General features: G+C 48.5%; 1 protein-coding gene across 2 annotated transcripts in view; it reads left to right on the forward strand.

Annotated features, from left to right (window-relative positions):
* CLIC6 (chloride intracellular channel 6) overlaps positions 1 to 16039 on the forward strand; it is a 35181-nt gene extending 19142 nt beyond the window's left edge. The window contains exons 1-6 of one of the 2 annotated variants that reach the window (XM_064704171.1): positions 4600 to 4907; positions 6341 to 6450; positions 7362 to 7487; positions 8805 to 8911; positions 10931 to 11112; positions 15665 to 15999. In XM_064704171.1, coding sequence (XP_064560241.1) covers positions 4839 to 4907; positions 6341 to 6450; positions 7362 to 7487; positions 8805 to 8911; positions 10931 to 11112; positions 15665 to 15826 — 756 coding nt within the window. In that variant the 5' untranslated portion in view covers positions 4600 to 4838 and the 3' untranslated portion in view covers positions 15827 to 15999. Of the gene's footprint in view, positions 1 to 4599; positions 4908 to 6340; positions 6451 to 7361; positions 7488 to 8804; positions 8912 to 10930; positions 11113 to 15664 lie in introns of those variants that run through there. The other variant, XM_064704161.1, reaches the window with a different exon arrangement.
* Positions 16040 to 20465: the final 4426 nt, after the last annotated feature.

Consider the following 20465-nt stretch of genomic DNA (forward strand, 5'->3'; position numbering starts at 1 on the left):
CGATTTATCTAAATTTTATATAAAGTTTAGGTGCATTTATATAAAATTAAGATTGACTCATTATTTTATTAATTATTAATTTTATCTAAATTTATATAATTTATATCACAAAAGTGTAGGCTTGGGCTGAGCTGCCAGGAGGTTTGGGTCCAACATGAATTGCTTTCCAGAGAGTTTTAGGCTTTGGAAGTTTGATCTAACTGAATTCTGGGATCTGACTGAGTCTGACTGATGATTCTGATTTGATCTGATTCTGATTCTGATTGATGATAATTTGGATTCTGATTCTGATATGATTCATCTATATCTGGAATTCTGGGATCAGCCTGAGCCTGAGCCTGAAGTCTGGGATTCTGATTCTGATTCTGGGATCAGGCTGAGCCTGAGCTGAATTCTGGGATTCTGATATTGATTCTGATTCTGATGATTCTGATTCTGATTCTGGGATCAGGCTGAGCCTAAGCTGAATTCTGGGATTCTGATTCTGATTTTGATATTGATTCTGATTCTGATTCTGGGATCAGGCTGAGCCTGAGCTGAATTCTGGATTCTGATTAATTGATTTGATTCTGATTCTGATTCTGATTCTGATTCTGGGATCAGCCTGAGCCTGAGCCTGAATTTTGGGATTCTTCTGAATTGTTCTGATGATTGTTCTGATTCTGAGGATCAGCCTGAGCCTGAGCTGAATTGGGATTCTGATTCTGAAGATTCGATTCTGATTCTGTTCTGATTGTCGATTCTGATTCTGATTCTGGGATCAGGCTGAGCCTGAGCTGAATTTTGGGATTCTGATTCTGATATTGGTTCTGATTCTGATTCTGATTCTGATTCTGGGATCAGCCTGAGCCTGAGCTGAATTTTGGGATTGTGATTGTGATTGTGATTCTGGGATCAGCCTGAGCTCCTGAGCCTGAATTCTGGGATTCTGATTCTGATATTGATTCTGATTCTGATTCTGGTATTGATTCTGATTCTGATTCTGGGATCAGCCTCTGAGCCTGAGCTGAATTTTGGGATTTGATTTGATTGTGATTTGATTCTGGGATCAGCCTGAGCCTGAGCCTGAAGTCTGGGATTATGATTCTGATATTGATTCTGAGTTCTGATTTGATTCTGGGATCAGGCTCCTGACTGATCTGGGATGTCCATTGATATTGGATTCTGATTCTGATTATTCTGATTCTGATTCTGGGATCAGCCTGAGCCTGAGCTGAATTCTGGGATTCTGATTCTGAAATTGATTCTGATTCTAATTCTGATTCTGGGATCAGCCTGAGCCTGAGCCTGAATTCTGGGATTCTGATTCTGATTCTGGGACCAGCCTGAGCTCCTGAGCCTGAATTTTGGGATTCTGATTCTGAAATTGATTCTGATTCTGATTCTGATTCTGGATCACTGAGCCGACTGAAATTTGGGATTCTGAAATTGATTCTGATTCTGATTCTGATTCTGATTCTGATTCTGGGATCAGCCTGAGCTCCTGAGCCTGAATTCTGGGATTCTGATTCTGATATTGATTCGCATTCTCATTCTGATTCTGGGATCAGCCTGAGCTCCTGAGCTGAATTCTGGGATTCTGGGATCAGCCTGAGCTCCTGAGCTGCTCTCACCAAACCCCTCAGGTTCTCCTGGCGCAGCTCCCAGCCCTGTGGGTGTCCCTGAGCTCCAGGGCTGTCCCTGTCCCCTCCCTGTGTCTCTGCGCCCACCCCGGGCACAGCTGGTGCCTCGTGGTGCCCAGGGCACTGCAGGTGCCACCAGAGCAGGATCCTGCTGCTCCTCAGCACAAACATCTCAGGAGGCCCCTGGGTCACCTCAGCTCTGCCGTGCCTGGGTCAGCTGCCCAGAGCTCCTCAGCTCCTCGGGATTTCTCCATTTTCAGGAGCCTCAGGGAGCAGAGTGCCCAGCACGGCCTGGCAGGGCCTGGCACCGGGTGCCTCTGGTGCTGTTCACAGGGGGAGGAGATGAGAGTCTTGGCTCCATGTTGCAGAAGTGCTGTGGTGTGTTCTTAAGTTTGTTAGTTGCTCCCCTATTTTCTGTATTAAATGGTTTCTTCCTTTCCCAGGACTTCCGGCTGCTACCCTGTCAGTTAGGTTGCTATGGAAATGAAACTGCTCCTCCCCTGGTTTCTCTTATAAAGTGAAAGTGTCTCCTCCTTGGTCTCAGTCAATCACCCCTTTTCTCCTCCCAGGTTTCGAGAATTTTCTTTTCTCTGGGAGGTATGGTTGGCTGTAGCCCCGGAGCCCCTCCTATGATTTATAACAGTTGGTTACTTTGGTATATCAGTTATGTTTCGTTCCTCCAAATATATATTTCTATTGGTTAGCCGAGTTTCCCTGCCTTCTTCCCCCCTTTTCCCTTAAAACCCTCTCCTGCCCCCTGTTCGGGGCCATTTGCTGGGTGTTTCCCCTCCTTGTTGGTTCTGTAATAAACCGACAGTTTAACCCCAGCAAGTGGTCGCCTCCTAATTCGTCTCTCACCGCGCTGCTCCGAGCTATCCCCCAGCTCAGCCCGAGGCCAAGACGCCGAGGGGGGCTGCTTTCTGATGCGCAGGGGCCCTGGCCTTCGCCCCTCACCAGATAGCCGGATTCCAGGGCCGTGCACGCCCCCGCGCACAGAGGGCTGATTTATTATTTTATGATATATATTATATTCAAAGAAAATGATATGTTAAAACTGTGCTAAAGAATAGAAGAAAGGATTTCATCAGAAGGCTTGAAAGGAATAGAAAGGAATGGAGTGATCATAAAACCAGAGAGTCTGAGACAGCTGGGCTGTGATTGGCCATTAATTACAAACAACCACATGAGACCAATCCCAGATGCACCTGTTGCATTCCACAGCAGCAGATAATCAATGTTTACATTTCATTTCTGAGGCCTCTCAGCTTCTCAGGAGAAAAAATCCTAATGAAAGGACTTTTCAGAGAACATGTCTGTGACAGGTGCCTGCAGAGGCTGTGGATTCTCCAGCCCTGGCAGTGCCCAAGGCCGGTTTGGATGGATTTGGAGCAGCCTGGCACAGTGGGAGGTGTCCCTGCCATGGCAGGGGGGGCACTGGAGGCTTTGAGGTCCCTCCCAGCCCATCCCAGTGTGGGCAGGTGTTGGGGGCACATCTGGCAGCACAGCTGGGCAGGGGCAGCAGGGCTGTGGCAGCTCCTGCAGCTCCAGAGGTGCAGCTGGGAAGGAGCTGGGTCTTGGCTTCTCTTCTGCCTCTGTCAGGGTCAGGATTGAAGCACTTGAAATGGCATTTCATGTTCAGACTCAGATGTTTAATATTTCTTATCTGGATTACAAGCTGTGAGTTCTACTGCATTCTACTAACAAGCTACAAAATGGCTCACTGTCTTTCTCTCCAAGGCTGTGCAGTCTTGACTTCTTTCCACCAAGGTCAGGATTAAATGTGTGAGAGGGTATTTCTTGTTGGGGCTCAGATGTTTATCAGTTCTTATCTCTGTCACAGTCCCACAAACCCTGAGCTCTGCAGCACTTCACTCCAACAAACTAAAAATGGAGCCCTGTCTCTCTCTCTCTACAAGGCCTTTGAAGGATAAACTGTCCAATTAAGAAATGATACTTAAATATTTTTATTTTTAACCTAATAACTAACTAGTTGTGGTCTGCAATGGGGACTTTTTTATCCAATGACACAAAACCACCCAAACCCATGGAGAAGAAGGGGAAGAAGAAGGAGCAGCCTCCACCCTAAACCCTCCACCTTGCTTTCTGTCTATTCCTGTATTCTAAACCCTGAAACTCTGAGTTTCCCACCCTGTGATATCACACACTTCTATTCAATCTCCACACCTTTAATCTCAGTTTTATTATTGAATTTTGGAAGCTTCTCCAGGCCCTCAGGCCAGTGCAGTGTTCTCTGGGGGTCAGTGCCTGGCAGCACAGAAAGTCTGGAATTCTCAGCACCAGGGTTCCCACAGGAAGGAGCCGGTGACATCCAGGTGCCCCAGCCTGCTCCTCCACACAGGGCCTGTCCCCAGCAGTGTCCCCAGGCTGCTGCTCCTGCCCTGGGCACAGCCTGGGCTCACCATGAGGCTCCTGCCCATTGCCAGCACCAGAAACTTTCACTTAAAATATTAAAATTTAGTTAGCAAAAACATTTTCTTTTGCAAAGGGGAGTGTGGCATGGTACTGACAGAATGTTGTTTTAAGATTGTTAATTTCTTTTTTCTGCACTGGTTACTGGATACATCCTGACGTCTTAAATTATTGGCACTGCCAAAATAAAAAAAAAATCTCATAGTATAAAAGGTTGATTAGAAGAACTGTCTTGGGCATGGCTTTGTCATTTAAAATTAAAAGTTTAGAATCAATGCCAACAAAAATGTAAAAGATTTCAAAACTTCACTGCCAGGGGTCCCCATGGGACTCTGCCCCTGCTTTTCCCTTTGGGGTGGCACCAGAGGCAGGATGAGACCAGATGGAGCTGTTGTGCATTACAGTGCACGTTTAAATGCACATTTAAATGCACACCCTCCATTCTAAGCCCCGCTGGCAGCGTTTCAGGCTCAGTTTTCCAAGTTCCACAGCAGTTTTGTGTCTCCTGGCTGCAGAGCACTGCTCTGAGTGGGAGGAAAACCACAATGGCAGCTTTTGAGCAGCTCTCAGCTTTGCCACCTACAAAACCGGGCACTCCTGACAGAAACAAGGCTTTTCTAAGCCAGCAGTGCAGCTGGCCCAGCATTTTTGAGAGTTCTCATCCCCTGGCAGTGCTGGAGGCACTCCTGCTTTTCCCAGTGGTTTTGGAGCAGAGAGCACAGGGATTTCTCCAGGAGATTCCTCAGGTTCACAAGGAGAACCAGAGAATTTATCCAGCCCTTTGCCATGCATCCCTCCAGCTCCTGCCTGCCCCTGGCCAGGCCCTTTATCCCAGACATTGAGCTCTTTGTGAAGGTGAGCGCTGTGAAGTGGTTTTTTGTTTATGCGGGAGTTATTATTGTATTTGAGATTTCTTTCATAGCAGCACTGTGCAGTGTGTTTGTTTATGCAGGAGTTATTGATATATTTGTGAAGGTGAGCACTGTGCAGTGTGTTTGTTTATGCAGGAGTTATTGATATATTTGAGATTGATAGCAGCACAGATTTCTCTGAGATTTGAGATTTATTTGATAGCAGCACTGAGATTGATATATTTGAGATTTCTTTGATAGCAGTGTGTGTTTGTTTATGCAGGAGTTATTGATATATTTGTGATGGTGAGCACTGTGCAGTGTGTGTTTGCTTATGGAGGAGTTTTTGCTGTATTTGAGATTTGTTTGATAGCAGCACGGATTTCTTTGAGATTTCTTTTGAGATTTCTTTGATAGCAGTGTGTGTTTGTTTATGCAGGAGTTATTGATATATTTGAGATTCTTTGATAGCAGTGTGAGATTGTTGCTTTCTAGTGAGTTATTGATAATATTTGAGATTTCTTTGATAGCAGTGTGTGTTTGTTTATGCAGGAGTTATTGATATATTTGAGATTTCTTTGATAGCAGTGTGTGTTTGTTTATGCAGGAGTTTTTGCTGTATTTGAGATGGTGATGTCAGTGTGGTTTTTTAATGCAGAGATTTTTTGCTGTATTTGAGATTTGTTTGATAGCAGCGTGGATTTCTTTGAGATTTCTTTTGAGATTTCTTTGATAGCAGTGTGTGTTTGTTTATGCAGGAGTTATTGATATATTTGAGATTTCTTTGATAGCAGTGTGTGTTTGTTTATGCAGGAGTTTTTGCTGTATTTGAGATTTGTTTCATAGCACTGAGCGAGGGAAAAAGGACAAACAGAACTGGTTTGATTCTGTGTTTTGTTGGCTTATAAGGGCTGCAAACCCTAATGAATTAACCTATTAACTGTGAGACACTTGGGTTGTAGTACTTCTGCCCCTGATTTAATCTCAATTTTAAAGCTGTGCTTTAGGAGAATCATGTGAAGGCCTTAAAAATGAGACCCCTGCTCTCATGCAGTGTCACACCGAGTCTCACTCAGCAGCACCTCTGCAAGACTTTGCCTCATTTTAACAAAGCCTCTTCACAAACTGCAATATAAATTATCTGAGAGCAACACTTCCTTGGCCACCTTCTCCAGGGCTCCCACTGCCCTTCAGGCTGAAATTCTAAATGAATTGATTTATTCTGCTTGTTCCCTTCAGTGCTTTAGACATCGTATCTCTGTTTAGGCTGGTAAATACTTCTCTGTTCCTTTCCTGTGGTCATAAACTGATTTAACTCATTTTAATCATGCAGATTTATGCCCACACAGACAAATGAGGTGGAGGCTGTTTCCTCTGGGGGGACTGCTGTGATTTACACGCAGATGTGTTTATCATTTGTAATTTTTCCAATTGTAGGCTGGCAGTGATGGGGAAAGCATCGGGAACTGCCCGTTCTCTCAGCGCCTCTTCATGATCCTGTGGCTCAAAGGTGTCATTTTTAATGTCACAACCGTGGATCTGAAAAGGTGAGATTGTGGCTTTTAATTCTGACATTTTAACCGTGCAGCACAGCTTTCCCAAAATGGGGATTTTCAAGGGTGACCCTTCTCTGCCAGGCTGGGAGAAACGGTTCTGAGAAGACCTTAAAGCTCCTTCCAGAGCCTCGTAAAAAGGAGGGAGAGGGACTTTGTGATTTACTGATTCAGCTGATTTATTCCTCTTACTGAAGTGCTGGGAGATAAATCCTTACATTTGTAAATCTCCAGGTGATATTTCTGCTGTAGTAAGAGTGCACCTGCTGATTGTGAAGTTGTTTCCTAGAGGTTTATCTGAAACTTTTGCAGGTTCAGACCTTAAATTACCTCTCATGGTATTTACTAGAAATCAGAACATTGAGTTCATCTGATTTTCCAGGAGCTCTGCAAAACAACCCAGCTAAAATATTTTACAGATATTCACCTGAGGAGTGAATCCAGAACTGGAGAGCAGCCCCACTTCAGTGTGAGCTGAAAATGTGGTGGTGTCACAGGGGTCCCAGGATGAGGGGAGAGATGAGAATTGACTCCGTGTTTCAGAAGGCTGATTTATTATTTTATTATATATATTATATTTAAAGAAAATTATATACTAACACTATACTAAAAGAATAGAAGAAAGGATTTCATCAGAAGGTTAGAAAAGGAAAAGAATGGAATGATAATAAAATCTTGTGAGTGACCAGAGAGTCTGAGACAGCTGGGCTGAGATTGGCCATTAATTACAAACAACCACATGAGACCAATCCCAGATGCCCCTGTTGCATTCCACAGCAGCAGATCATCAATGTTTACATTTCATTTCTGAGGCCTCTCAGCCTCTCAGGAGAAAAGATCCTAGCAAAAGGATTTTTCATAAAATATGTCCGTGACAGGACTTTTTATGGCTTTTCCTTTCCCAGAAAACCTGCAGACCTGCAGAACCTGGCCCCAGGCACCAACCCGCCGTTCATGACCTTCGATGGGGAGGTGAAGACTGACGTGAACAAGATCGAGGAGTTCCTGGAGGAGAAGCTGGCGCCGCCCCGGTACCGCGTTCCCGACCCTCAGGCCTGCACGGGGCATCCCCCAGCTCGGGGGGGCTCTGAAGCACACCTGGGGCTGGGGAGTCACTGGGGTGCCCCCAGGCTGTGCCCAGGTCACGGCTGTGCTGCTCCCACTGCTGCCCTTCATCCCAAACTCACTGCTGGGTGTGGAATCCATCCTGGGGAAACCTGGCCTGCTCCTGCTCTGAGCGGGCCTGCTCTGGGGCTCCCCTCTTCACACCCCACAGCTCACGGTGCTCACTGGGTGCAGGCAGGGGAAGCTCAGGGTCACCTCTCTGCTCTCCAAAACCACCCGAGGGACCCTGCAGGGAGCTGGGCTGGGCTCCTCTGCCACGTCCCACGTGAGGGGATGAGAGGAAATGGCCCCAAGGGAGGTTCAGATTGGAGACTGGACACATGTGTTCCCTTCAGGAGGGGTCAGGTATCGAGTGAGTTGCCCAGGGTGGATCTCCATCTCTGGAAGGGTTCCAGTGATCTGGATGTGGCCCTGGGGACATGGTTTGGGGTGGCCATGGTGGGACTGGATGGTGGTGAAGGTGTTTCCCTGCCTGGTGGTTCTGGGATTCTGTGAAGCTGAGGGCAGTGAACGCCTCTGTTAGGAAAATAAATCCACAAACTCCAGAGGTTTATGTCCAAAAAGGAGACAGAGGAGTCCTTTGACTTTATTCCAATAAAGGGAGAGGCCATGGGGCATTCCTCTGGGATCTCTCAGATTTTTTGGAGGATGCAGCCTCCCTTTTTATCCCAATTTCCCAGCTGCATTTCCCTTCTCTCTTTCCCCATTTCTGAGGTACTTGAGAGGTTCAGACTTCCCAAAACACCTGATACCACAGATTCCCCTCTAATGTATAACCCTCCCTTTTCATTTTCAATTCTTATGGAATTTAGGGTTTTTTCCCCATTTCTGAGGCACTTGAGAGGTTCAGACTCCCCAAAACACCTGATACTGAAGATTTCCCAAAGATTTCCCTCTAACGTATAACCCTCCCTTTTCATTTTTAATTCTTACAGAATTTAGGGGTTTTTGTTCTCCATTGTTTCTTTCATCTCTCAATGTCTAATTTCATTTATCAGCAAACCTGAAGTTCATTAGTAAAAGCAAATCTCTTTTTCCATTCATCAATCAGTGGAATCCTTCCCATTGTTTGTTTTATCTCCCAGCACTGGTTTTATCTACCAGCAGCCCCACAGCTAGTTTGAAAAGACAAATCTGCCATTCCTCTCCCCTGTATTAATTATGGAGACAAAAAAAATAAAGGATAATTGGGTCACTTCTTTTTGTTTCTCTGAACTTCTCAGGTACCCCAAACTTGCACCGAAGCACCCCGAGTCGAACTCTGCAGGAAACGATGTCTTTGCAAAATTCTCTGCATTTATAAAGAACCCGAGAAAAGATGCAAATGAAAGTAGGTGCTGCATTCCTGTCATCAGCCCTGGGAGGGAGAAACCAGACCCGTGCAGCTGTAGGACACTGCTGGAGATGCTCCATTTCCAGCTCAGCTCAAAGTGATATTCCAGAGGGTGGAGGCTTTGGAAATCTGTGCCTGTTCCCTCCTTTAGTGCAGGATTCCAAGAGTTGGTGGAAGCAGAGCTGCTGTCACCAGGGCAGCACCAATTCCTGCCTCTCCTCACTCCTTCAGCCCTGGGGTCTGTGAGGCTGCCCCTTCCCCAGAGCCCTCTGCAAGTGAGGGATTCCCTATTTCCATAAATGATGAGGACTCCAGCCATTGGCACACCCCCAAAGCAGGAGCCTCCTGAGCACCATGAATGGCCCTGGGCTGGAGGAAGCAGGATGAGACGAAATATTAGGGAGAATCCTTTCCTGTGAGGGTGGTGAGGCCCTGGCACAGGTTGGTTGTGGTCTCCCCATCCCTGGCAGTGCCCAAGGCCAGGCTGGACACTGGGGACAGTGGGAGCTGTCCCTGCCATGGCTGGGGTGACACTGGGTGGGCTTTGAGGTCTCTCCCAACCCAAACCATTCCAGGATCCTGTCTGTGTCCTTCAGCTCTCAGGCCTGATCCTTGGGCTGGCTTTGAACACCCTAAAGTGGCATCCCAGGGACCTGTGTGACCGTGCTCACAGGGGTTTCATGTTGAAGGAAGAGATGAGGATCGAACTCCGTGTTTCAGAAAGCTTGATTTATTATTTTATGATATATATTACATTAAACTACACTAAAAGAATAGAAGAAGAGGTTTCACTAGAGGCTAGCTAAGCTAAGAATAGAAAAAGAAAGGAAGGATAACAAAGGCAGCTGTCCCAGACTCTCTGTCTGAGCCAGCTGACTGTGATTGGCCATTAATCAGAAACAACCACATGAGACCAATCCCAGATGCACCTGTTGCATTCCACAGCAGCAGATAATCATTGTTCACATTTTGCTCCTGAGGCCTCCCAGCTTCTCAGGAGGAAAAAATCCTAAGGAAAGAATTTTCATAAAAAGATGTCTGTGACAGCCCTGCTGCTGTCGCCCCAGCCTGGCTGTGACACCCCCAAAGGGGACCCCAGGACCTGCTGCTGTCACTCCAGCCTGGCTGTGACACCCCAAAGGGGACCCCAGGACCTGCTGCTGTCACCCCAGCCTGGCTGTGACACCCCAAAGGGGCACCCAGGACCTGCTGCTGTCACCCCAGCCTGGCTGTGACACCCCAAAGGGGACCCCAGGACCTGCTGCTGTCACCCCAGCCTGGCTGTGACACCCCAAAGGGCACCCCAGGACCTGCTGCTGTCACTCCAGCCTGGCTGTGACACCCCAAAGGGGCACCCAGGACCTGCTGCTGTCGCTCCAGCCTGGCTGTGACACCCCAAAGGGGACCCCAGGACCTGCTGCTGTCACTCCAGCCTGGCTGTGACACCCCAAAGGGCACCCCAGGACCTGCTGCTGTCACCCCAGCCTGGCTGTGACACCCCAAAGGGCACCCCAGGACCTGCTGCTGTCGCCCCAGCCTAACTGTGACACCCCAAAGGGGCACCCAGGACCTGCTGCTGTCACTCCAGCCTGGCTGTGACACCCCAAAGGGGCACCCAGGACCTGCTGCTGTCGCTCCAGCCTGGCTGTGACACCCCAAAGGGGCACCCAGGACCTGCTGCTGTCACTCCAGCTGTGCTGCCCTGCCTGGGCCAGCACTGGAGTCAGTGTGAAGGCAGGGCCAGGCCACGGAGCCAAACCCCACCCCACAGAGGGGTCTGAGGGGTTTGAGGAGCCATTCCTGGTAACAACAGCCCCAGGATGGTTTTTCCCAGAACTCCCTTTAGCTCCTTAGAGCCTTTATCCCAGCATTAAGGTTTAAGCTTGGATCAGGGAATTGCAGGAGCTGGCACAGCCAGATGTCTGGGCTGGTGCCAGCAGACAGGATGCAGGAGTCGCTTGGTGTCACGGGGACCTTGGTGCAGCCTTGAATGATCTTTTTATTGTCTTAACCCAGATTTGGAAAAATCTTTGCTTAAAGCCCTGAAGAAGCTGGACAACTATTTAAATAGCCCCCTGCCAGATGAAATCGATGCTTACAGCAGGGAGGAGATCGCTGCTTCCAGCCGGAAATTCCTGGATGGGGATGAGCTCACTTTAGCTGATTGCAACCTCCTGCCAAAGCTCCACATCATCAAGGTTTGCATTTGCTTCTTTAGGGAAGCACAGCAGCTGAATCCTTTTCTAGATTGTGGAAACCTCTCCCCAAAAAAAATCCCTTGATGGGGAGATCCTTAAAAAGTTTTGTGCTAGGATTGAGAGATGGACGGGACTTTTGTTTCTTTTTCTTCAGGCTGTTGTTTATTTTTCTCTTATCAGTAGTTTAGTACTCGTCTGCATCTCAGTGTATGAAGAAAAAGGCACCAAAAGTCACCAGACACACAGGTTTAAGGTCTTTTAAAGCTATTTTGTTCAATTAACTTTTAGAATGTATTTTATTTCTACCTTTCTACCTAAAATATTTTTATTATATAATATTAACACCTAGTAACTAATTATTTGTCTGTTCAAACAACATCTGATTGTGGCTCTTTCTCACCAATCCCTCTGTGCCCCCAACACTGCAGAAAATGGAGCAGATGAAGAACAAGAAGGAGATCAGACAATGCCCCAAATCCTCCCTCTTGTCTCCTACCCACCTCCACACCAAAAACCCAAAACTCCGAGTTTTTCACCCTGTGATAAACTCTACCACTGCCTATTTCACACACACAGATTCCAGTTCATGCCAAAGGCTTGGAAGCTTTCTCCATGGATGAAGGTTAAAAGCTGTGTTGTCCTTTGGGTCAGGTTAAAGCAACTGTTAAGGTTAAAGGCAGTGCTCTCCTTTGGGTCAGGTTAAAAGCAGTGCTCTCCTGGGCTCAGGTTAAAGGCAGTGTTCTCCTTTGGGTCAGGTTAAAGGCAGTGTTCTCCTTTGGATAAGGCAGTGTTCTCCTGGGGATCAGGTTAAAAGCAGTGTTCTCCTGGGCTCAGGTTAAAAGCAGTGTTCTCCTTTGGGTCAGGTTAAAAGCAGTGCTCTCCATGGATGAAGGTTAAAGCAGTGCTCTCCTGGGGCTCAGGTTAAAGCACCTGTTCAAGTTAAAAGCAGTGTTCTCCTGGGCTCACGTTAAAGGCAGTGTTCTCCTGGGGATCAGGTTAAAGGCAGTGTTCTCCTGGGCTCAGGTTAAAGCAGTGTTCTCCTGGGCTCAGGTTAAAGGCAGTGTTCTCCTGGGCTCAGGTTAAAGGCAGTGCTCTCCTGGGGATCAGGTTAAAAGCAGTGCTCTCCATGGATGAAGGTTAAAGGCAGTGTTCTCCTGGGCTCAGGTTAAAAGCAGTGTTCTCCATGGATGAAGGTTAAAGGCAGTGTTCTCCTGGGCTCAGGTTAAAGGCAGTGCTCTCCATGGATGAAGGTTAAAGGCAGTGTTCTCCTGGGCTCAGGTTAAAGGCAGTGTTCTCCTTTGGGTCAGGTTAAAGGCAGTGTTCTCCTGGGATGAAGGTTAAAGGCAGTGCTCTCCATGGATGAAGGTTAAAGGCAGTGTTCTCCTTTGGGTCAGGTTAAAAGCAGTGTTCTCCTGGGGATCAGGTTAAAGGCAGTGTTCTACTTTGGGTCAGGTTAAAGGCAGTGTTCTCCTTTGGGTCAGGTTAAAAGCAGTGCTCTCCATGGATGAAGGTTAAAGGCAGTGTTCTCCTGGGGCTCAGGTTAAAAGCAGTGTTCTCCTGGGATCTGGTTAAAGGCAGTGTTCTACTTTGGGTCAGGTTAAAGGCAGTGTTCTCCTTTGGATAAGGCAGTGCTCTCCTTTGGGTCAGGTTACAAGCAGTGCTCTCCATGGATGAAGGTTAAAGCAGTGCTCTCCTGGGGCTCAGGTTAAAGCACCTGTTCAGGTTAAAGCAGTGTTCTCCTGGGCTCACGTTAAAGGCAGTGTTCTCCTTTGGGTCAGGTTAAAGGCAGTGTTCTCCTGGGCTCACGTTAAAGGCAGTGTTCTCCTGGGCTCAGGTTAAAGGCAGTGCTCTCCATGGATGAAGGTTAAAGGCAGTGCTCTCCTGGGGATCAGCACTTCCCAGGACAGGCAGAGAAGCATTCCCTGTGCCCTGGGTTCCAGCACTAGCTGGCAGAGGGATCCTTTCTCTATTCTGGGGGCACACCCAGGGACACTGAGGCCGTTTCCTTACAGCAGGGGGATCCTCACTTGGGTCTGGAGGAGCTGTTTGCTATCTGTGCTGTGAGTGCAGTGCTGAGCCTCTCCCAGGCACAGGGCTGAGGTGAGTGCTGCAGTCAGGGCTGCAGAGGTGTTCTCATCCCCGTTTCACATGCAAGGTGCACATGAGCACAGCCAAGGAAGGCTACCTTGTATTGTCCATCCCCATTTCTGTCTCTGCCATGTTTAATGTCCAATTCTGACAGGCTGGCCTCCACCCAGTGCCTCCCAGGCAAGGCTCCCAGCAGGACTGTGGGGCATCCACACACACCTGAATGTGGAAACCCAGGGCACCAGGAATATTTCTGTGTCTGCTCTGGGGTGCACTGACTCTGACCCTCATCCATTGAGAAAGTTTCCAAAACTCCAGAATAGACTGGAATCCACAAAAGTGTGAAATAGGTTACAGAGAGCAGTGCAGGTGCATTGCTTGGTGAGAAATTGAAGTTTTGGGATTTTTAATGTGTTGTGGATGGCAGCAAGATGGAGGGCACAGGGTGTTGTCCTGGGTTTCTTCTTCATGCTTCTTCTTCCTCCTTCTTCTCCATGGGATTGGGTGGCATTTTGTAATAGGGTGGAAAAGTCCCCACTGCAGCTCTTTGGGATCAGTCATTGGGTTAAAAGGGAAAATAATCCAGGTGTCAGTTCTTAGTTGGATAGTTTAGCTTTAAAAGACCTTGGAACAAGAGATTGTTGGCCATTTTGTGGTGCTTTTCCAGTGCACTGAGCCTGGTGTGGACAGCGTGCAAAACTCTAGATAAGATAACAATAAACAAGAATCTGAAGACTGAAAAATCCAGTACATCTCTCTTTCCTGACACAAACCACCCCAGGAGGGTCTCCCCCAACAGAGGAGCCCCCTGGGAGGGCCCAGCCAGAGTCCCAGAAGTCAGGGGATCTGTGACAGGAACCCCAACACCTGAACAGCTCCTGGGACTGGGACTGGCACTGTCACAGCCCAGAAAGCTGGAGAGGGGCATGGAGGGACAGGACGAGGGGGAATGGCCTTGAGCTGAAGGAGAGAAGGGTTAAATAGGGTGTGGGGAATGAGGAATTCCTCCCTGGCAGGCTGGGGAGGCCTTGGAGAATGCCCAGAGCAGCTGGGGCTGCCCCTGCATCCCTGGCAGTGCCCAAGGCCAGGCTGGGCACTGGGGACAGTGGGAGGTGTCCCTGCCATGGCAGGGGGGCACTGGGTGAGTTTCAGGATATTCCTGTGCTGGCATTGCTCACCTGCACAGGAGAAGCTTTGGGCTGAGCTCAGGGCGGCCTTGCAGGGCCTGGAGGAGCCCCAGGAAAGCTGGAGAGAGACAATTGCCAGGGGATGCAGGGACAGCACACAGGGAATGGCTGCACACTGAAAAATTACAGGTTTAGATCAGATATTAGAAACAATTTTCTCCCTGAGAGGGTGGGGAGGCCTTGGAGAATTCCCAGAGCAGCTGGGGCTGCCCTGGAGCCCTGGCAGTGCCCAAGGCCAGGCTGGACACTGGGGACAGTGGGAGGTGTCCCTGCCATGGCAGGGGTGGAACAAGATGACCTTTGAGGTCCCTTCAACCCAAACCATTCTGTGATTCCATGATTCTCTCTGGAAGAGAAATGAGCACACTGGAATTTCACTGGTTTCGAACAACAAGGGCGCCTCAGGAAGTTCCCTGTTAGACTCCCACTGTGTCAGAGGAAGAGGGGATCCAATCTCTTTCCACAAGAGAGAACTTTGCCCAGCCATGTCCTGGCTGATGCTGCTGCAGACAGCAGCCAGGGATGAGCCCTTTGCCACACTGAGGCACAGCAAACCTTGGGAAGCAGCCAGGGCCAGCATGGGGGACAATGCCCTGGGTCAGGGGAATGTCTGGAGAGGGACACAGGAGGAATGTCACACTGCCACATCACCCCTGCTGCCTGCAGGCAGGGATCAGGGCTCAGCCAAGAGCTGTCCTCCCTGATCATTTGAAATTAAGGCTTTTAATTCATATTTTTCTTATTTTTTATTTAATATTTTTCATATTTTAATTTTAAATATTTTATATATTTAAATTTGTATTTTCTTACTTTTAATTAATATTTTTATTTCATATTTTTAATATTGTAATTCATATTTTTCATTTTTTAAAATTAATCTTTTTCATTTTTTTCATTCATGTGTTTCTGTGAAAGTTTACAAGTTTATTCCTGTAGGTTTATTCTGTTCATTCTAGCTTAAGTTTGCTGGGTTAACCTGGATCTCTTCCAGTTTGTTCTGCTGGTCCACATGGCTTTGCACATCTTTGGCAAGATATAGATAAAAATAGAGATATAGACACAAAACAAATCCTTTACAGGGAGTTCAGCAACTTTCTCCACCCCATCTCTTCTTTTTATGTCTTTCCTTCTTCTTTGCCCTTGGTCACCAACAACACCAGACTCACACACTGGAAATGAAAAACAGGCATAAAGAGTAGGCTTGGGGTCTTTTGGGATTTGCAGATCATATGTGTAATGACGTTTTTCTTCTTTACCCTTTTTTCTTTTCATGAAAGGTCGTTGCAAAAAAATACCGAAATTTTCACTTCCCACCTGAAATGACAGGGATTTCCAGATACTTGAAAAATGCATATGCAAGAGATGAATTCACAAACACGTGCCCTGCTGACCAGGAGATTGAATATGCTTACTTGGATGTGGCAAAGAGAATGAAGTAACCTGAAGATGCCTCTGTTTATTGCTTCTGTGATGGACAACAGCCAAGCTGGAAAAGCAAAAACCAGCAGAGATTCTGCAGTGTGATTTTAAGTTCTGCTATTGGCCAATCCTTTTCTAATGATTGTATTGCATTATTTACTCCTTCTTAAATTAAGTGTGTGTTTGTGTTTGTGTGTCTTGCACGCTGCAAAGTCGGTTGTCCATTCCAAGGGAAAGGCATCCATCAATGGGAAAGGTTTGCAGATTTAGGGGAGCGGTGTGGGTCACACGCTTCCAGCAGTACCACAGAACAAATCACTGCATTTTGGGGAGAATGAGGCTGTTTGAACACTCTGAACCTTTCATTAGTGCTGCTCTGCTCTGTGCCACACAGCTCTTGCCAAGCTTCACCTCGGGCTGGATGGTTTCTCTCTGCTCCACTGCCTGAGCCAGCAGCCCTGAGGGACCCAGGGCAGAGCCCAGGACGTCACCTGGTGTCCCCCAGGCCTCTCCTCTGGGCTGGAGCCCTGCAGGGCAGCTCCACCATGACCAGTTCCTATTTCCATTGCAGGAGTCTCACAGAATCACAGAAATTCTAGGTTGGAAGAGACCTTTAAGATCATCGAGTCCAACCCATGTTCTAACACCTCAACTAGATCATGGCACCAAGTGCCACATCCAGTCTTTTTTTAAACTCTTCGAGGGCTGGTGACTCTGCCACCTCCCTGGGTAGATGATTGTCTCCTTTGGTGTGGAAAAGACAGAAAGGAGAATTCCTGCCTTCCCTATTGTATTTGGGTTCTCCCAGATGAAGGAAGGAATGATGAATCTGACTCCATGTTCTCAGAAGGCTCATTTATTATTTTATGATACTATATAATATTAAAGAATGCTATACTAAACCATATTAAAGAATACAGAAAGGATACTTACAGAAGGCTAAAAAGATAATAATGAAAATTCGTGACTCTCTCCAGAGTCCTGACACAGCTTGGCCCCAATTGGTCAATGAGACAAAATAATTCATAGCAGAATCCAATGAAACAATCACCCGTGGGTAACAATCTCCAAACACATTCCACATGACCACAACACAGGAGAAGCAAATGAGATAAGAATTGTTTTCCTTTTTCTCTGAAGCTTCTCAGTTTCCCAGGAGAAAAACCCTGGGCGAAGGGATTTTTCAGGGAATGTGAATGTGACACTTCCCCTCTGTCAGAGCTGCAGAATCCTCAAACTTCCCTCCTGCTGCTCCCCCAGAGAGAACGCTGGCCTGGGGACTCTCTGCTGGTGGATTTTGGGCAAGGGAGGAGGGGGACACTTGGCTGTCCCTGTGGGCAGAGGAAATGCTGAGCATCCAGTAACAAATACTCATGTGGGATTTGTCATCCTTCAGTGATTCTTATTTGGTTTTGGAAAGCAGAGAGGAGGAGGAGAGGGCCTAAGAAAGGAACAATCCTTTGTGGATTCTCTGTATTTTCTACCTCTGTCGAGGTCAGGATTGAAGGCACTTGAGATGGTGTTTTGTGTTCGGACTCAGGTGTTTATTATTTCTTATCGGTGTAACAGCCTCACAACCATGAGTTCAGCAGCTTTTCATTAGAAGGCACAAAATGGCCAACAATCTCTTGTTATAAGGTCTTTTAAGACTAAACTATCCAATTTAAAACTGACACCTGGATTATTTTCCCTTTTAACCCAACAATTGATCCCTCGAAGCCTGCAATGCGGACTTTTCTGCCCAGTTACAAAACACCACCCAGACTCATGAAGAAGAAGGTGAAGAAGAACCTGTCTCCACACTAAAACCTCCATCTTGCTTCAAATTTATTACTATATTCTAAAACCCCAAACTCTAAGTTTTCCACCCTTTGATAGTACACACTTCTAACCAACTATACACCTGTAATCCCTGTGCTATTATTAATTTTGGAAGTCTTCTACACAGCCTCAGGTCAAATGCAGTGCTCTCTTGCAAGTCTGTGCCTTTCAGCACAGAAAGTTTAAAATTCTCAGCATCCAGGATTCCAAAAATCCTTCTGTACGCCCTGCCAGGAGGGCACAGCCGGGTGGGGATTGGGCTCTGCTCCCAGGGAACAGGGACAGGAGCAGAGGGAGCGGCCTCAGGCTGGGCCAGGGCAGGCTCAGCTGGGACAGCAGCAGCAATTTGCCCATGGAAAGGGAGCTCAGGCCTTGGCAGGGGCTGCCCAGGGAGCTTTGCAGTGCCCATCCCTGCAGGTGTGCCCTGGAGGTGGCACTGAGTGCTCTGGGCTGGGCACAAGGTGGGCACAGCTGGCACTGCATGGGCTGGCAGGGCTGTGCCAGCACCAGAGATCTTTGGATTCTGTGAGAGTGATCCCAGAAGAAAGAAACCCTGATGCCGGAGCAAGGCCCTGCCCTGGGGCAGCACAGGAGCAGCCCCGAGGCCGGAGGCGCCCAGAGCGGCTCCATCCCCTGAGCCCTGAGGGGCTGCCCAGCAGGAGCAGCAGAGCCCCAGAGCCGCTGCTCAGGCCTGGCCGCGCTGGTCTGGGCTCTGTGGCTGCACAGCCCCGTGCAGCCGCTGCCGCAGGGATCGGTGTGAGCGGCACAGAGCGGCTGCTGCTGCCGCCGCCTCGGCTGGGGCTGCAGCGGGGGAACCCCTCCCGCCGGGCCGGGGCTGCTCCAGGCGGGCCGGGCTGTGAGGAACAGCCCCAGCCGGGCTGCCGGGCCGCGGGCAGCGAACCCGCGGGGCTGTGCTGGCTCCGCTCTGGCGGCTGCACAGCCCCGCTGCCAAGGGCTCTCTCCCAGCACAGCTCTCTCTCAGCCGGCCCCAACGGGCGCCTTCAGTTGGCCTGCAGAGAGCAGCGCCAGCCCTGCCCTGCCCGCCCGGCCGGCAACTCTCCCGCTGCGCTGGGGCTGAGCACTCCCTGCTCACAGGGGGCTCCGTGCCACTGCCTGGGGAAATGCATCGGCACCGCTGAGAGACAGCAAATGAAACCTGGGCACTCTGTTCTTGTGCCTTTTTAGAAACATCCTTAGAAAACATGCTAATTCTAAAGTAATTGGAACAGTGTTCCTTATCTGGTGATTTCCTGGACATTATAATGTATGGTAATTAGAACCTATTGTATATTCATGTTTTTATATCATGAATTGTTGTATAAACATACAATATGTACTAAATGCTAAGTATGTTCTAACAGACCTATCCATTACATTTTCTCTTCATTTCTGTATTCTTAAATTATTTTTCCTATTCTTCTCGTTCTACTCCTCTTCTTCCATAATCATTCTATTCTATTCTATTCTATTCTATTCTATTCTATTCTATTCTATTCTATTCTATTCTATTCTATTCTATTCTATTCTATTCTATTCTATTCTATTCTGTTCCTCTTCTTCGCATTCTTCGTCTCTGCTGTTGTCTTCATCATTTTGTTTCTCTTCTCCATCCTCGTCTCCCTGCTCCTGTTTGCTGCCCCAGCTCCCCCGGGTGTTGGCAGCGCAGTGCGAGGCGCAGCCCGGCAGTGGCTGCTGTTGGTGCCGTGTCTGTGCCGCCGCTCTGGCCGTGGCCTCAGGCAGGGACAGAGGAACGGCCCCCGCAGCCCCCGCCTGATTTCAGGTTAACAGGTCTCGTTTTTCCTTCCTGTGTGTGAACCCAGGGACTGACAATGTCCAAGTCCCTGTCCCCTGGGAAGCAGATGAGGACAAAGGGCTCTCTCAGCGGGAAGCGGATGAGGATGCAGGGCTCTGCTGAGGAGCACAGGACAGTCCCACTGAGCTTCCCAAAGGAGGCACACAGCACCAGGGAGCTGCTGCCTGCCTGGAGGAAGCAGCTCCCTGGATGGCTTTGCAGCAGAGGATGGATGGGATGCAAAAAGAGATGGACAAGGGAAGGGGAACCCCAACTCCCCTGCTGCCCAAAGCCAACTGCTGAGCCTGCAGAGGAGGCCGAGGGTCAGGGAGGATGCAGGAAGGAGAGGCCAGTGCAAGGGCCAGAATCTGCTCTGCCAAGGGAGCCTCACTGTACTTGGAGGAGGTTCTGGATCAGTGATGCAGGGCAAGCCTAGGAAATCAGGAGGAGCTCTGATTTTACTCCTTGTGGGAAAGGAGAGGGGCTTTTGTGCCCGGCTGAAGCGTGGCAGTCCTGTGGGAGCTGCACAGCCGTTCTGCAGCCTTGGAGCCAGCTGCTGGTGTTTCCCTGGTGTTGCTCACTTTTGCTTCTATGTTTCCAAAAGAAAGAAGATCACAGGAAATAAATTTAAAAGTTCAAAAAGACAAGAACAACTGACAAAAACTTTTCAGATTTTCTAGCACAGTTTTTTTGTCTGCCTCTCTGAGATCCTTCCCCTGGCAGGGGATGTAAAGCTGGTCCTGCATGGGATCTGAGTGCTGAGCTCAGCTTTGTGACACATTGTAGGTGGGTTTTTTCTCCAGGGCTGAGCCCTATTTCCATGGTCAGACAGGCTGGTGGGAGGAGCTGTTTGTGCCCTTAACCAAGGAAGATGGAGAGAGAGGAGGGCCCGCAGTGCTGAGGGTGTGGGAAGGGCTTGAAGGGTGGGAGGCATCAAGGGGATGCTGCTGGGGATGCTCCAGTGAGGGTGGAGGATCAAGGGCTGCTGCAGGTCTGGCTGCCTCTTCCACCTCTTATCCTTGGCTTTAGGAGATCGGAAATCATTT

Source organism: Zonotrichia leucophrys, chromosome 1 (genome assembly GCF_028769735.1).
Source record: "Zonotrichia leucophrys gambelii isolate GWCS_2022_RI chromosome 1, RI_Zleu_2.0, whole genome shotgun sequence".
Taxonomy (NCBI): Eukaryota; Metazoa; Chordata; class Aves; order Passeriformes; family Passerellidae; genus Zonotrichia; species Zonotrichia leucophrys.